This window comes from Solanum pennellii, chromosome 2, assembly GCF_001406875.1.
Source record: "Solanum pennellii chromosome 2, SPENNV200".
Taxonomy (NCBI): domain Eukaryota; kingdom Viridiplantae; phylum Streptophyta; class Magnoliopsida; order Solanales; family Solanaceae; genus Solanum; species Solanum pennellii.
Window position 1 is genome coordinate 35527963 of NC_028638.1, and position 18823 is coordinate 35546785.

General features: G+C 33.3%; 1 protein-coding gene and 1 pseudogene across 1 annotated transcript; both read left to right on the forward strand.

The window, feature by feature from the left end:
* Positions 1-2524: 2524 nt before the first annotated feature.
* On the forward strand, positions 2525-4424 carry LOC107010531 (glutathione S-transferase L3-like). Its single transcript, XM_015209819.2, has 7 exons — positions 2525-2607; positions 2917-3015; positions 3105-3210; positions 3302-3378; positions 3549-3656; positions 4210-4296; positions 4416-4424. The coding sequence occupies exons 1-7, from the start codon at positions 2533-2535 to the stop codon at positions 4422-4424; spliced, it is 561 nt and encodes a 186-aa protein (XP_015065305.1). The 5' UTR covers positions 2525-2532.
* Positions 4425-18681: 14257 nt separating this feature from the next.
* Positions 18682-18823, forward strand: part of LOC107010533 — a 2178-nt pseudogene continuing 2036 nt past the window's right edge.

Sequence of the window (18823 nt, forward strand, 5' to 3'; positions counted from 1 at the left end):
TCAAATCAAGCAAAATAGGGTCTTGATCTTGCTTTTCTTTCACCTCTTACACTAAGGACGACTCAGCCCTATTAGTGGAATTATGCCTCCTTTTGTGGAATCCATAAGTCGGACTCCCAAATGTGCAAGCCCGTGCACATCTTTAGCTTACTCCCTCTTATCTTCTTCCACATAGGAAGTACTTCCCATGAAAAACATGCTTCAGGCTTCAGCAATCACATTAGCCTTACCTGGGTGGTAAAGAATACTCATGTCATAGTTCTTCAATAATTAATTTTGATACAAATTTAGAATGATTTTTTCTTATATGATATTGGTATTAAAAATTAAAATTATGAAATACTCCATTTGGCTAACAATAGTTTTCTACTACTTATTTGACACACACCTTTAGAAATAATAAATAATAGTTTTAATTACTATAATGCCCTTTGAATATATTTAATTTAATGCTTTGGAAAATGTATTAGACATTGAATAGTATTTAATAGCAAGTGATCCCTTCACTTTGTCAATATGCTGCTCACACAACCTGTACTCCTTCTATAAAAGCTCCCAAAATTCTTGTTTTCATCGCTTCACATATCCAGAATCTTCCAAGTCCTCTTCTGTTCAAGAAAAAACAATTATCAATGGCTTCCCCGTAAGTCTTCATTTGCTTAAGTTTTTGTTAATTGTTGATCAAATGTATTTAAATTGTTCAAAATAGCTAGTAATTAACAGTAATCATTTAAAGAAGTATCGATTAAGGGATTGAGTTATGTTCGAGGTCCATTTGTTGCTTTGAATGTTGTATAGGGTAACGAGGGTTCATTGTTATAAACTCCAGATTCAAAATAAAAGTATCTAAAGCAAGATTTCATGAAAAATAAAACAGCAAAATAACAAAATACAATATAAGTACAACAATAGATAGTGGTTCCCGTATAAAATTCCCTTTGTGGGGGTCTGACCCCTACAAGTTAGCAGAGAAGTGAGAGGAAATGGATCTTGATGAATCGTCATAATTAGTGTAAAAGTCCTTATATTGGATGCCATATGAAATTGTCCATATTTTTGATGTCTAGCTTTAGTGTTGAGTGATCTACTAATGAATGGTCTTATGAGGAGTTGAGTTAGCAACAAAGTTAATTTCTTTATCCGTAGGATATTTCAGTTGAGTAACTTTTATATGTAATGAAGAAGATGAAGTGTTACCTAGTAATGGTTGTAAGGTTGTTGGTGGTGGTGGTCGGAGTTATCTCAGGGAACTATTCAATTGGCCATTAAAAAAAAGAAAAAAGATGGTAAAGAGGGAGGTGGGGTTTGGGGTTTGGGTGTGTGTATGTGATTCAACAAGACTACTTGTTTTAAATATAGGATAAATGGTTGTATATGTATGTTGTATGCAAATTGTATATTTTAGTTTGCTTTTGATATGGATGTTCATGGGGTTATTATGCTATTCGGACAGGAGTGTACAAGACCTTCTACCACCATCTCTGGATTCTACTTCCCAACCCCCATCACTCTTCGATGGAACTACCAGGTTTGAATAAATATTTTCTCTTATTTCTTTCTTGTTTGCCTTAAGAAAATATGGTGTTTGTCTTCGTTATGAATAATGTGTTCTTTCTCATCATTACAATTTTATTTCTCCGACTGAAGATTGTGATTAGAGTTGATTGTGTTGTCTGAAGGTTGTATATCAATTATCAATGCCCGTATTCTCAACGTGTGTGGATTACAAGAAATGTTAAGGTTTGCCTTTATACCACTTCCTCCATTCTAATTTATCGAGCTTTTCTCTTAGTAGATTGTTCTTTAAACAAGGAAAACTTTCTATGTTTGGAGACTCTTTAAACTTGAACTTACCATTTTACTCATAATTGCATATCTTTAAAGCCATAAAAATGTCATGACATGTATAAGATCAACTGTCGAAAGATAGTTTTGATATAGGTTCATTTCTTTTTCAAATTTCATGTCAAGTGAAATGCTGCCACGTAAAATAAAAGAGAGGGAGTATTTCTCAATTTTGTTTACATATTTACAAGTACACTACGTGCAACAAGAAGAAGCCCCTTTACTAGGTGTAGAAAAGACTAGTGCGAAACGATTGATGAAAACCAACAACTTCTTAGAATTCAGATAGTGTTGGAACCCTTTACAAGGGGTTGTTTGCTGCTCGACCGGAGAGAAGAAATTCTCGCGAATAGACATAAGACTTCAACTCATCGTATAAAACTCTTATCTACGAAAAGCCATGGGTCTTCTCTTGGATTTTAATATTCGTTAAAATTTTGATGATTTTTAATTTACATATTCACATTCTATGTCAAAAATATTCGGTTTGTATTAGCCCATAGCTCAAAAGTTCTATCCTCATCAGAAAGGAAGTGCTACTGATTAGAATTGTTAATTTTATTTATGTCGTTAGTTATTTTAATTTTTGGAAGTAATTTCTATTATTGTTGGAATTAATCAGCCCCTGTGTTCTTATACCTGTCTAGATAAATTTTTTAACATTTTGAATTGCAGGGTTTGCAAGACATGATCAAGTTAGTTCCAATTGATCTTCAGAACAGGCCTGATTGGTACAAGGAAAAAGTTTACCCCAAAAATAAGGTAATTTTCGACAATACCAACTTTAATTTTTAATAACCCAATTCACTTGTATTTGAAATCTTGAGCTAGTACTTTGACAGAGGAATTTGGCCTTGTTGTGAATTGTATGAAAACTCCTGTAGAAAATGTCCATGAATTTTTGGGATAGGGATTTCTCTTTCTCTTTGAATTCAATGACTATTGACAAAGCTAGTGCATACATGTTCAAGTCTTATCTTTCATATGATTGATGAAAGTGAATTTAATTCTTTAGGAGAGCATGCATCTCATTTCACGTGAAGGGTTATATATATTTTCTACTCTTTGCAGGTGCCTTCCCTAGAGCACAACAACAAGGTGATCGGAGAGAGTTTGGTTCTGGTTAAATATGTTGATTGTAACTTTGAAGGACCATCATTCATGCCGGATGTAAGATGTGAAATTTCAGTATGATCCTTTTTGTGTAGGAAAATCTTAAGATGTAAATTGATAAAAAAAATATTGGCCAAGTAATGCAGGACCAGGAAAAGCGAAAATTTGCTGAAAAATTGATAGCTTATAGTGACACTACATTCGTCCCAGAAGTATACAGATCTTTCGCAAAAGATGCACGGAAACTGGCTGGTGAGAATTGAGCATGTGTTTGTTGAAACTCATCATGTTTTGTTTGTTAAATGTTTCTTATGTAAGTTAACGGTTTTAACACTTGTACTAGGTGCACAATTTTATTACCTAGAAAAAGCTCTCCACAAATTCGACGATGGGCCTTTCTTCCTTGGTCAATTCAGTCAGGTCATTACTATCTTTCATTTTCTTTTCCTCTCCAATAATGTTCCATGTGAGATGGTAGCATTTTCCAAAAACATACTCAACAAGTAGTACAAAGTAGTGTGGTTGTACTTTTTTCCTAGAATTTCAAACTTCATAGAAGTTTTTGCTGATATGAAACTCGGTTGTGCTAGGTTGACATAATATATGCTCCATTTATCGAAAGGTTCCATGTATTTATGCCAGAGGGGTTTAACTATGACATCACAACCAGGAGGCCTAAGCTAGCCAAGTGGATTGAGGTATGACTTATATTCGATTTGGAGTGTAAAGTATGATTAATATATTTATATTATATAAGAAATTTTATTATTCTTAAGATTAATTTAGTTATATTAGATGTTATATACTAGAATGTTCATCACAATAGAAAAGGGTCCATGACTTTCCGTTGGAAAACATAGAGACTAAGGCTTGTTAAAATTGCATTTATTTCCTTTGGTGATAGCGTAAACTTCAAGGCTAGTTGGTTGGTTCATTTTTCATGTATAATTTATGTGCATTATAATGAAGGTAAGCCTTGAAAAAACAATAAAGTTGTCTTTGTGTTTCTTGTAAGTCTTGCGCAGACTCTTCTCTTCCGATGCACCCTTTACATATTTTAAGAGTTTGATCAACATAACATGTTACATATATAAGTTCAAGCCGTGGAATCAACCACCGGTATTTTTATTAGGGTGTCTTCATACATTACACCCCTTTGGTGTGCAGTATTATCCTAATTCTGCAGCGTTAAAGTGGGATGCTTCCTGCATCATTGTTCTATTTTTTTGTGCTGAATTAATCATCTCATAGGAAATGAACAATCTTGATGGATACAAGCAAACAAAAGTCTTGGAACAAGAGAAAATGGATGAGTACTATAAGAATCGCTTTCTGCCGGTACCCACTTCGCAAACAATAAAGCAAACAATATATACATTTATTTATTTTCTTTTTTGGTTTGATAACCGTATATATAGCTACTGACATTTCACTATATATGTGTTTTTTTTTTACAGAAAGCTTGAAACTTCAAAAATGCATTGTCAATCTCAGATGAAAGTTACAGGGGCTAGGACTTTGGTATGAAATATGTTATGGAGTTCTATAATAATATGCACCAGCAATAAATTTGCTCTATGTTTTTTTATCGTTAGTGTTTGGAATTGTATTTTCCTTCTAGTACCTAGAGAGACTTGTACTTTTATTTTTATCATAGATGTAACAATCATGCTGCTGTGAGTTTAATTTCTATAAAAATGGTGTTTTATAATGTTTTTATTATTATTTAATATGTTTTTATGGTCTCATAAACAGTATATATTTTTTATAATATATTTTACTAAACTATAAAAGGGAGCTTCAAGTATGCAAACAGCTGGTAGGTCAACATGTTGGTTTGATCACTTTAAGGGTGTTTTTGAAAATTTTTGTGGTTCTTTCATTTTAATTTGTTTCTTTTATTTTATATTCTTTTATATATTTAAAAAAGACTTCATAAAAAGAGTTTTATATAGGAGAAACATTTTTTGATAATATTAGACTCCAACTCCATATCTTTAAAAAATTATACGGCCTCATCTGCTAAATAGAAGTAATAGGTGGAGCTTTCGGAGTGACTTTCACTCCATGTAGAGTTCCTTAGAAAGCATGAGTACTTACCAAAGCCAAAAAACCCACTGCTACAATGATGAAAAGATGTGGTGACAGAGGATCCACCTATCGATGGCCTCGTAATGTATAATATCACAAAATGGTTACCAACATGAGATGCAAACCATTTGCATCATCTTTGTAACCGAATCCGATGAAAATTCCATCTTTATCATCATCTTTCTAAAAAAGTTCCACTCCACTTTATCATATGCTTTGCTAATATCAATTTTCAAAGTAACAAATCTTGTCTTTCCATGTGTTTTTCCTTTTAAATGGTGATTGAACTCAAATGAGATAATGACATTATAAAGAATAAATATTCCAAGAATAAATGCACTTTGGGCTTTATCAACACAATTCTCCAAGAAAAATTTAATACGATTGGCCAACATCTTGCAAACTATATGATCAGTTATAATACATACAGAAATCGGTCTTAGATCATAAACGAGCTCGTGTTACTTCTTTTTTGGAATCAAAATATTTTTTGTGAAAATTATTTCCTGTAATGACTCCATTGTTATTGACAAAACTGAGTATCACATTCATCACATATTTACCATTTATATCCCAAAACTCTGATAAAAACTCAAATTCATCCCATATGGACCTGACGCCTTATCTAAATGCATTGAGAAGACAACTTCCTTTACCTCATCGATAGTGAAAAGTCGATTCAAGGATGCATTCCGATATGCTGTAATTTCCCCCTGAATCCTATAAAGAATTTTGTTCATGTATCCTTACTCAAGAATGTATAATGATTCAAAAAGCTATAAATCATGCCCTCCAAAACACTATTCCAACCATTGTTTTCTCTTGTATTAAGATTAGCAAATCCGAAATAATAAGAGATGAAAAAAGATAGAAGAACTGTCCAACTTCTCAGAACTCATTGTGTGTCCTTAAGAAATTTAATCCTCTCAAGTACCCCAGGTTGTCGATTAATTCCTCGCAAGATAAAAATGATTAAAAATTAAACAAGTAGTGGTACCTCAAACTTCAATAATTTCAACAAACTCAAAATGACAGCAACAGATCACATACACAGACACGATCGGTCATTTTTGTTTTGTTAGAAAGGTATGCAAGAAAATGTAAGAATTCAATGTAGAAAATGAGTGAAAGTCACTCTAATTATAGACAACAAAGGGTAAAAGTCACAACCCCTTGGAAAAGGTACAACCTTTCACTTAGATCCTAAGCCTTCGACAAAGTCACAACCCTTTTGGAGAGTCACAACCCTTCATTTCATGTTCACACCTTTCCAACCCATGTATCTCCAACATGAATAGGGAATGATGGCATCTGGATAAGTGAGGATTGATTGCATCAAGATAAATGGGTTTCCATAGTGAACATATATCGGATATACTCGATCAATCGATAGATTTGATATCTTTGAACAGTCGAGCTTTGGTGTATACATAGACAATATAAGTCACACACTCAAACCTTTAACTATTTTTGGTTCTGATTGTTTTTTTCATTTCAGCCATGAACATGTCTTGCTTTATAAGTTAGTAGAGAACTGATCTTATCAGATTCTCCTTTAAGCAGCTTACACTTCACACATACATGTGTGATTTATAAATGTGATATATCGTAGATACACTATTTTACATACCCTGTATAAAACTTAGAAACCATTAAAAAGTGGTATGGCTTATTCTTATTACTTAACATTGTCATATCATAAGAATGGACCATAAAATGTTTATGTAATGTTGGACCATCATTAATGACTTTGTTTGATCTCCTTGAACATAGATCATTGGATCTCCTGTATTCTAGGTAGGCTTATAGGCACAATGACTTGTCCTCGGCCAAAGTCTCATTCCTTGGACAATCTATCAACTCCCTTTATATTTAGGCCTTCTCTAAGTGGATCCGACTCATTATCCTCTAACTTTACATAAAAAATTTAAAAAATCATTTGGTGATTAGTTCTCTCAAGATATAACGTATAAGTCATATATGACAAGACGTTCCGTTATATATCATGTTTCATGCTCTACCAATTGCAAATTAACTCTCACATTGTATGCATATTGGAGCTAAAGGTTTGGACTATAATTCTTTCAAGAATTATTGGAGTTATTCAACTTATTCTACATCGTTATTTAGAGCGATCAACTAAGATTTCATACTAGAAGGAGCAACACGTTTCTGTTGGGATGATTTCCAAGAAACTACTCATCTACCAAGAGTAAGTACATGTCCACTCGATTACTTTACTTCATTTGACCTGGTTATTCAATTTCAATATTAGTATTCTTCCAACACTGTTGAATATTAGTAATATTGCAAAGTAATAGTTTTAATTTTAAATACTCCAAAACTATTTTCATTGTCACATTTATTAGAGTCTTATCAATATTAAAATCCAAATAGTTGAACTTGTCAAGTACCTTTTCAAACACATCAGTAACTTCAATGTTTTTATATTGAAGCTACTCTTGTATATGCTTAGTAGCATTTATGTCATAAATTTGTCTTTTGATGATCAACATGTCATAATCATAATCCGAACAATCACCTTGGGACTTGGAGTGTCTTTAATGTAGAAACATTTATCACATTCATTGATCTTGAGTTCATTTGCCATAATAGTTTGATCAAACTTTAGATGTCATAATTTGGGCATTTGTTTTTAGTCCAAAAAAGTGTCTTAAAAAGTTTATTGACTTTTTCTTTATCACCAGGAACCACAATGCCCTCGGGTTGTTCCTGGTATAGACTTTCTATTACCAGGAATCACAAAGCCCTCGGGTTGTAACGTGTAAATTTCATCCTCAAGTTCTCCATTTTTTAAGAAGTTTCACATCCACTTTGCACAATTTGAAGGCCGTATACTGCAACTTGCAAAATTAACATCTAAATTGATGTAATCTTAATTAGTGACTATTTTGTGTCAAAATATTCAAGGCTTTATTATTGTATATAGCCTATGACAACAAGTCTTGCTTTGCATTTTTCAATAGCTTTATCTACTTTCATATCCTTTTGTAGATCCACTTTGAACGTACAGGTTTATTTCCCAGAGATCAACAAACTCTCATGTATGATTGCTCAAGATTGAACCATTCTTACTGTTGACAACCTATTCAGAAAAAGAATGAGTTCATAGAGAACATAACTTCTTTAAATTGAGATGACTCGTTTTCGAGAAAAATGTTACAAAATCAATCTCGAACGAAGTAATTTGTCAATTGACATTTACAACACCTCTGAATCTCTTTATTAAGTACAACCACCTTTTGTTCTTTCCAAGATTGTTTAGAACCTTCACTTGACTATCCGATAGTTTAGACTTATGAACCATATATCAACATTCTTTACTATTTGTAGCATATCCAATGAATATACAATCCATAGTCTTAAGTCTTATTTTGACTCATTTGGGAATAGTTCCGTCATTTTCATATCTCATATGGAATAGACTGTATTGGAAATTGCTAGATCACTATCTTTCAAGAGTTAATTCTTGTATATACTTTAAGGGTCAACAAAAAATTATCTATCATGCTACAACAAAGCCTGAACAAAAATGACTTTTTGGTGCTCCCTTTCTTACCAAACAATTTTTTTGTTTGTTTGTTACTCCTTTTACTAACAAATAAAAAATATTCCCTCATTCTTAACAAACAAACCTTTTGTTGTTCTCTTTTGCTATAAAGATAGCGCCCCCACAAATTTTGTGGTAAATCTTTATATATATGTATGACATTCAAATATTTTATTCAAAGTTTCATTTTTTTTTTGTCAATAATTTCTGTAGATTGAGGTGAGTATGTGGAATAATTTTATGAATGATTCAATTTTCAAGATATATTTGTGCAAAAGAAGAATCATATTCACCACATATACCACTTCTAACCATGGTAATCTTGTTACCCAACTTACTTTCAACTTCAATTTTATATTGCCTATGTGTTTGAATTGATTCATCCTTACCATTTAGCAAATAAACATAACGATATCTAGTGCAATTGCCAATAAACTTTATGAATGCTTTTTCCAATCAAGTGATGGTGTTGACTTCATATCATAAATGTTAGTGTGAATCAAATTAAGGAATTAAAATTCCTTTCAAAGTAATTATACATATGCTTACCATACATCGATTCAACACATACTTGACATTTTGATTTATTCCATTAAAAGTTGGTTAAAACTTCTAAGTCGATCAATTTTTTTCAATGTTTTGTAATTGACATGTTCCAAGGATTTATGTCAAAAACAGTTTCATTCAAGAAAGTAATAACAAATAGAAATACTAAGTTTGAAAAGACCTTTTGTCAGGTAAATGTTTTCCATATATATTTTGTTCTTTACATTTTATAACTTTATCAAATACACACATATTTTTAGAGTCAATACCTTGTCATGTTCTTTTTAGAATGATCTCTCTATAAAATTCAATTTTCTATAGATTACCCATGACCATAGACTCATCGATCCAATAAGGGGCTTATCACCCAAATGATATTGTTAAAACACAATAAGATTTGTTGGTATTATGAGTGAATAGTTTGTCCAATACTACTTTATTTAGTAGAAGTTACAGTTTTGGGTTATGAATGAAATATGAAGTTACCAAAAAAAAAAACTTTTAACTAGTGTTCATGCCTATAAAAAAGATTATTTTAATAGACATATATTTTCATGAAAAATCTTAATCTTTTTAATGATATTTTTTCATCAAAGAGTATAATTCCTTTGAACGTGTAATATAACTTTGTGGTATTATACTAGTCATATCATATACTATTAAAGAAAGACTCATATAATCTTTTAAATTTTATAACTTATACTTTCAAATTTAAATTAGCTCCCTCCTCCCTCCCCCAACACATTTAAAATATGTTTTCAAAATTATTTTTCTAGTATGTGAAATTATTTTTCATATGTTTTCCTTATACATATTAATAGTAATAAATATATATTCTGAGATCATCACATAATGCCCATATATCCTAACATTTATGAAATAAATCTAATAACTTATAAAGAATATTAAAAAATAACAATCAAGGTAAATAAATATAAAACATGATTTTCCCCCATAGAATCATATTCTATTTGTCAACAGTGATTCCGACAATGATTTTCCCAAGTTTCATCATATTCAAATTTTCCTTAAAAGGTATTGAATCTCAATGAGAAACTAAACTAATATTCAATTATTGTTAGGAGACAACATATGTTCATTTACTTCTTCTCATAGTTATATAAAACAAATAATATAGGGAAAAATAAATAAAAATGGAATTGCAGATCTTACCCTATATGCATAAAAGAACATTTCTAATTCAAAAGAAAACTAAAATAGTTCAATGCTTTAGTGCACTTGGGAAGAAAATAAAAATAATCTTACTTATCGAAGGTAAACCGACTACAGAAAATATGTTCAAACGCACTAGAGTTGTACTAATTCATCCCATATCTCTTTTGTCCTATGATAAAATAATTCTCTTTTTCTTCTCCCTTTTTCCAACAAAAAGAACCAAAAAAAATAAAAGTAATTTCCTTACCACATAAAATACCATCAGTAATAAATTTCTTAAGCATGTTATTGCCTCTATTCAGATTAGCAAACAAAAAATAATAAAAGTTGAACAGAAAATAACAAACATGATCAGTAGTTATCAACAACCACTAAAGATTATTCAGTGTATTTAGACTATTATTAAACATCAAGGCAATCAACAACCAATAAGCACCATCAGTAAACTCTAGTAACCATTGAACACTATTATTTACTTCTTTCATCTTCTAAGGAAACAAAGAAACACATTATTTTCTTCTTTCTTCTTTAAGGAAATATGTAAGTTTTTCTCTTTTAAACTAATAAAAGTAAAAAATATTTTATTTCTAAACTGTAAAAAATGCTAATAATCCTTTTCTTTTACGAGCTCGATCAACTAATAAGGTTAAGTAGGGACAACAATTTATTAGCGGAGGATTTTGATTGTAATATTTTATTTGTAAATGTCAAGCCCGAAGCCTACATCCTGGACGTGGTTGACACTCGTAGACCATTACTGGCACCCAAACGGACCCTTGGCCTGGCTTACTAAACTCAGCGGAAGACTACACTCAACTTAAACAAGAATAAAACATGTTCAAAGTGAATAATTTATATAAATAATCTGGCAAAATTGCAATTAAGTCTCAACAAGTAAAATAGACTCCAAACCAAACTACTAACTATCTATGAAGCCTCTAAACTAACTAAGATTGATGTTGGGACATACCCTAGAACATCCTAAAAACTAAACTAGTAAATCAAATGAAAAGGATTTCCTCCAAAATGCAAGAAGGATCACCACTGACTTTGGAGCTCAATCTGAATCAGCAAAGCATTCGTGCTAATCATGGTTACCTGCGTCTGCATTATTAAATGATGCAGGCAAACTGACATCAGTACATTGCATGTACGAGTATGCGAGTTGGAATACTAACTACAGCTAAAAATCTTGGAATTGAGTATGGATGAACTTACCTTAGCTCTGCTCAACTCATAAAATAACAAGTCAAATATATATATATATATATATATATATATATGTGTGTGTGTGTGTGTGTGTGTGTGTGTGTGTGTGTGTGTGTGTGTGTGTGTGTGTGTGTGTGTGTGTGTGTGTGTGTGTGTGTGTGTGTGTGTGTGTGTGTGTGTGTGTGTGTGTGTGTGTGTGTGTGTGTGTGTGTGTGTGTGTGTGTGTGTGTGTGTGTGTGTGTGTGTGTGTGTGTGTGTGTGTGTGTGTGTGTGTGTGTGTGTGTGTGTGTGTGTGTGTGTGTGTGTGTGTGTGTGTGTGTGTGTGTGTGTGTGTGTGTGTGTGTGTGTGTGTGTGTGTGTGTGTGTGTGTGTGTGTGTGTGTGTGTGTGTGTGTGTGTGTGTGTGTGTGTGTGTGTGTGTGTGTGTGTGTGTGTGTGTGTGTGTGTGTGTGTGTGTGTGTGTGTGTGTGTGTGTGTGTGTGTGTGTGTGTGTGTGTGTGTGTGTGTGTGTGTGTGTGTGTGTGTGTGTGTGTGTGTGTGTGTGTGTGTGTGTGTGTGTGTGTGTGTGTGTGTGTGTGTGTGTGTGTGTGTGTGTGTGTGTGTGTGTGTGTGTGTGTGTGTGTGTGTGTGTGTGTGTGTGTGTGTGTGTGTGTGTGTGTGTGTGTGTGTGTGTGTGTGTGTGTGTGTGTGTGTGTGTGTGTGTGTGTGTGTGTGTGTGTGTGAAACTGATAAAACATTGTAAGTATCAGTTCATTAAAGATATAACAATAATAAAGTCAACTTTACTAATATATGAATGTGATATAATTTCTGTGGGAGATACTCGAAGAGAAAACCACCACTATCAGCCTAAGGTGATACATCGTCTTACCCACGCTGCTACAATTGTCTATACTTTGCCGTCATATAGGACATCCTATACGCAGTGGATCCACTGGCTAACTAACGTGATCATCTAAAAAGTATGACACGTTAATACCATGATGGCTACATGGTTTACATGGGGACTTGAGTTATCTGAACTCTAATCCCACATCGGCACTTAATAATACTTCCAAAATGTGCTTTAGTTCATCTTTTTAATAAAACTCCTTTCCTTTGGGTTGAGATAATATACTGAACCCTTTAGCTTTAAAGCTCCTTTTGGAATCAATGTTCCCCTCTTTAGTTCAAAACTCTTTTGGAACTTCTTAGTTTTGTTTTTCACTTAAATGTAAAACCTTTATCAACCTTTAGGGAATACATAGTCCCCCTTATAACATAGAGAGATGAACTCAACTCTTGCTTTTTACTTAACTTGAAACTTTAACTCTTAGGGAATACTTACTTCCCTCATGGCTTTGAGAATTTAACTCAAGTCTTTACTCTTTTTTTTGACTTGTAACTTCAGACTTAAAACAAAGTTAAAATGATTGTTTTAAAACTCTTTGAAAACTTTGAGAAGTTATTGTGGGTTGCTTCTTAACCTTTAAACTAAACTCTTAACTTCCTTGACTTTGATCTTAACTTTCCTTGAATTGAATTATGGATTCAAGGATCACGATCTCATGTTTTTGAATGATCTAATAATGTTTAGACGTACTTTAGAGTGGTTGAATCAACTAGGAATGATAAGTACACCACATAGGAACTAATACGAAGAGATAGTAAATGAACGGGGTCTCCATGGGGTCGTGGCGCTTTGAGAGGCACCAAGGCCTATCGGACAGACCCTGTTCTAGGGCGCTCTGAGATGCGCGGTGCACCATGGCTTGTCAGGCAGAGGCTTCCCTGAGGTGCTCTGGCAGGCGCAGCGCCCCAAAAGTTATCTGACGGGACGTTTGACTTTTTTTCTCTGTTTTCATCTCTAAACATCCTAAACATCCATCGATCCCACCCCAAACACTTAGGATCCCTAAATACCTCATTAACCAATAGATTAGACCCAAAAGCAGTCTTGAAACATGAATCAAAACTACTAGAGGTCAACTACAATTCAACCAACAAGAACTTCACAACTTTTCATCAAGGACTCCAAGATTTTCATTCAAATAACTCTAAATTTATGAATTGAATAAATTTGGAGTGTGTGTGAAAGGAACCAACAATGAATGATCTCACATACCTTGATAGGTATCACCCCCGACAAAATTATAGCGACAATCTTGGCGTTCTTGGACGATTCTTGGTCTTCCAATTCTTTTCTCTTTTTCTCCCTAGCCCTAAGAATTCTAAATTTTATGAAATTGATTTAGGACTTGTTTTTACCCCTAATATAACCTTAAAACGAATTAGTAAATACTAGGGTGGAAAGAAAACTTTGCTCTTGCTAAAATCCAGATTGGACTTTCCTCAGTCCAACAACCCAACTTCTGAATGCCAAAACACCTTTTTGAAAGATGGAAATTTTCCAGATTTCCTTCCTTATTCTCAAAATTGATTATTCTTGTTTTTTTAGCTTAACGTTAGTTAATTCAAGTTACGAGATGTTACAATATCTCCCCATTGGAAACATTCGTCCCCGAATAAGAATTGTTTCACTAAGCTAAGGGTAGTAACATCCTTTCGGCACTCAACAAACAAAAGCAAATAATAACATACTTAAAAATAGCCTTATAAAGTACTAAGGAGAGAAATTGTTACCTTGATCTGCATTCTATCTGTATTCAAAGAGATATGGATATGTATTTTTCATATCCTCCTCAGCTTCCCAAGTCGCCTCTTCAATGAATTGGTTCCTCCAAAAAAACTTGACTAAATCAACTTCCTTTATCCTCAACTTACGAACTTGACGATCCAAAATCTAAACAGGAACCTCTTCATTGCGTAGGTTATCCTGAATGTCAACATTCTCCATGGGTACTATAAATGAAGGATCATCCAAACACTTCTTCAACATAGAAATATGGAATATCGGATGAACCGCTTCAAGCTCTTGGGGCGGTTCCAAGTCATAAGTTACATTAATTACTCTCTTGGAGATTCTATAAGGTACAATGTACCAGGGACTAAGTTTCCCCTTCTTAAAAAACATCATAACTTCATTCATGGGTGAAACCTTAAGATACACCCAATCGTCTACCTCAAACTGTAATGGTCTTCTCCTAATGTCTGTGTAGAACTTTTCGCGACTTTGTGCAGTCTTCAACCTTTCTAGAATCACTTTCACCTTCTCTATATTTGGTCCTATCAACCATTCTTCACCAATTTCGAACCACCCAATAGGAGATCTGCATCTTCTCCTATAAAGAGTTTCACATGGAGCCATTTGGATGCTCGAATGTTAACTATTGCTGTAAGCGAACTCAATGAGAGTTATGTGATCAATCCAACTTCCCTTGAAGTCGATCATGCAAGCCCTTAACATATCTTCTAAGGTCTAGATATCCATTAACAAACCTCTCCTGAAGGATTTCCAGAGTTGTGCAGTAAATTGTGCACCTCTATATGAAATAATGGAGACCGAAACTCCATCAAGTCTTACCACTTCTTGAATGTAAAACTTAGCATAATCCGCAGCAGAATAGGTAGTCTTTACCGTAAGTTCTATATTCTAAGCTTAACCTCCAGGCCTTTGGTGTTCTACTTTCACTTGTTGGCAATTTGAGCACTTGGAAACAAACTTAGAAATATTATTCTTCATGCCTTCCCACCAATATACCTCTTTCAAGTCGCGGTTTATCTTGGTGGAACCCGGATGATTGGAATTTATGGAGCTAGGAGTCTCTTNCCTCCTGCAAGATCCTATCTTGGAGTCCATCCACCATAGGTACACATAATATTCCTTGGTACGTCAACACACCATCTTCCCCTTGTTGAAAAGTCAATACTCTTTGGTTATGGACACTTGCCTTCAAATCAAGCAAAATAGGGTCTTGATCTTGCTTTTCTTTCACCTCTTACGCTAAGGACGACTCAGCCCTATTAGTAAAATTATGCCTCCTTTTGTGGAATCGATAAGTCGGACTCCCAAATGTGCAAGCCCGTGCACATCTTTAGTTTACTCCGTCTAATCTTCTTCCACATAGGAAGTACTTCCCATGAAAAACATGCTTCAGGCTTCAGCAATCACATTAGCCTTACCTGGATGGTAAAGAATACTCATGTCATAGTTCTTCAGTAATTCCAACAACCTTCTCTGTCGGAGGTTGAGATCTTTCTAGGTGAACACATATTGGAGGCTCTTGTGAGTGAATATATCAACATGAACACCATAAAAATAGTGACGCCATATCTTTAAAGCAATCACTACTGCAACGAATTCTAAGTTATGAGTTGTATAATTCTTCTCATGAACCTTCAACTATCGAGAGATATAAGTTATAACCTTGCCATTCTGCATCTATACACAACCCAAACGAACTCTTGATGCATTACAATATACCACAAAGGCTTGAGTACCATCTGGTAAGGTAAAAACTAGAGCGGTAGTCAGTCTCTTTTTCAACTCCTGAAAGCTTTTCTCACAAGCTTCAAACCATTGAAATTTGACCATCTTCTGAGTTAGCTTGGTCAAAGGAGAAGAGATAGATGAGAATCCTTCAATAAAACTCCTATAATATCCAGCCAAGCCCAAGAAACTTTCTACATGGACCTTACACATACATTAAAAATTTCCTTCATTTTCTCATAATTTTGTGAATTGATAGCCATAATTCTTGTGTATGTAGTGAAAAAAATAGATTTTTTTTGTCCTTTAAATACTAATCACGTGCATTTTTAGTCTTTTTTATATAAAATGAATTGCTAAATATAATAATTTAATTTATCTATAACAGTATACTTTGAAAAAATCTGTATAATTACCAATTAAAAAACCCTACAGGAAGTATGCAAAAATTGGCCATCTTTCAAACTAATAGAAAAATTGATTGAGTTTATCATTTGGTTTATAAAAAATAACTAATTTTGATACAAATTTAGAATGAATTTTTCTTATATGATATTGGTATTAAAAATTAAAATTATGAAATACTCCATTTGTCTAACAATAGATTTCTACTACTTATTCGACACACACCTTTAGAAATAATAAATAAATAGTTTTAATTACTATAATGCCCTTTGAATATATTTAATTTAATGCTTTGAAAAATGTATTAGACATTGAATAGTATTTAACACCAAGTGAGCCCTTCACTTTGTCAATATGATGCTCACATAACCTGTACTCCTTCTATAAAAGCTCCCAAAATTCTTGTTTTCATCGCTTCACATATCCAGAATCTTCTAAGTCCTCTTCCATTCAAGAAAAAACAATTATCAATGGCTTCCCTGTAAGTCTTCCTTTTCTTAAGTTTTTGTTAATTGTTAATCAAATGTATTTAATTTGTTCAAAATAGCTAGTAATTCACATTAATCATTTAAAGAAGTACCGATAACGGGATTGAGTTATGTTCGAGGTCCATTTGTTGCTTTGAATGTTGTATAGGGTAACGAGGGTTCTTTCTTATAGACTCCAGATTCAAAAGAAAAGTATCTAAAGCAAGATTTCATGAAAAATAAAACAACAAAATAACAAGATACAATATAAGTACAACAATGGATAGTGGTTTCCATATAAAATTCCCTTTGTGGGGGTCTGACCCCTACAAGTTAGCAGAGAAAGGAGAGGAAATGGATCTTGATGAATCGTCATAATTAGTGTAAAACTCCTTATATTGGATGCCATATGAAATTGTCCATCTTTTTGATGTCTAGCTTTAGTGTTGAGTGATCTACTAATGAATGGTCTTATGAGGAGTTGAGTTAGCTACAAAGTTAATTTTTTTATCCGTAGGATATTTCAGTTGAGTAACTTTTATATGTAATGAAGAAGATGAAGTGTTAACTAGTAATGGTTGTAAGGTTGTTGGTGGTGGTGGTCGGAGTTATCCCAGGGAACTAGTCGATTGGCCATAAATAAAAAAAAATGATAAAGTGGGAGGTGGGGTTTGGGGTTTGTGTGTGTGTATGTGATTCAACAAGACTACTTGTTTTAAATATAGGATAAATGGTTGTATATGTATGTTGTATGCAAATTGTATATTTTAGTTTGCTTTTGATATGGATGTTCATGGGGTTATTCTGCTATTCGGACAGGAGTGTACAAGACCTTCTACCACCATCTCTGGATTCTACTTCCCAACCCCCATCACCCTTCGATGGAACTACCAGGTTTGAATAAATATTTTCTCTTATTTCTTTCTTGTTTGCCTTAAGAAAATATGGTGTTTGTCTTCGTTGTGAATAATGTGTTCTTTCTCATCACTACAATTATATTTCTCCGACTGAAGATTGTGATCTGAGTTGATTGTGTTGTCTGAAGGTTATATATCAATTATCAATGCCCCTATTCTCAACGTGTGTGGATTACAAGAAATGTTAAGGTTTGCATTTATACCACTTCCTCCATTCTAATGTATCGAGCTTTTCTCTTAGTAGATTGTTCTTTAAACAAGGAAAACTTTCTATATTTGGAGACTCTTTAAACTTGAACTTACCATTTTACTCATAATTGCATATCTGTAAAGCCATAAAAATGTCATGACATGTATAAGACCAAATGTCGAAAGATAGTTTTGATATAGGTTCATTTCTTTTTCAAATTTCATGTCCAGTGAAATGCTGCCACTTAAAATAAAAAAGACGGAGTATTTCTCAATTTTGTTTACGTATTTACAAGTACACTACGTGCAACAAGAAGAAGCCCCTTTACTAGGTGTAGAAAAGACTAGTGCGCAACGATTGATGAAAAGCAACAACTTCTTAGAATTCAGATAGTGTTGGAACCCTTTACAAGGGGTTGTTTGCTGCTCGACCGGAGAGAAGAAATTCTCGCAAATAGACATAAGACTTCAACTCATCGTATAAAACTCTTATCTACGAAAAGCCATGGGTCTTCTCTTGGATTTTAATATTCGTTAAATTTTTGATGATTTTTAATTTACATATTCACATTCTATGTCAAAAATATTCGGTTTGGATTAGCCCATAGCTCAAAAGTTCTATCCTCATCAGAAAGGAAGTGCTACTAATTAGAATTGTTCATTTTATTTATGTCGTTAGTTATTTTAATTTTTGGAAGTAATTTCTATTATTGTTGAAATTAATCAGCCCCTGTGTTCTTATACCTGTCTAGATAAACTTTTTAACATTTTGAATTGCAGGGTTTGCAAGACATGATCAAGTTAGTTCCAATTGATCTTCAGAACAGGCCTGATTGGTACAAGGAAAAAGTTTACCCCAAAAATAAGGTAATTTTCAACAATACCAACTTTAATTTTTAATAACCCAATTCACTTGTATTTGAAAT

Excerpts from the sequence above, each read along its gene's own strand:
- LOC107010531 (XM_015209819.2), top strand. The coding sequence starts at position 2,533 with ATGATCAAGTTAGTTCCAATTGATCTTCAGAACAGGCCTGATTGGTAC. Across the intron at positions 3,016-3,104 it reads GACCATCATTCATGCCGGAT|GACCAGGAAAAGCGAAAATT; the intron begins GTAAGATGTGAA and ends CAAGTAATGCAG. Across the intron at positions 3,379-3,548 it reads TCCTTGGTCAATTCAGTCAG|GTTGACATAATATATGCTCC; the intron begins GTCATTACTATC and ends CGGTTGTGCTAG.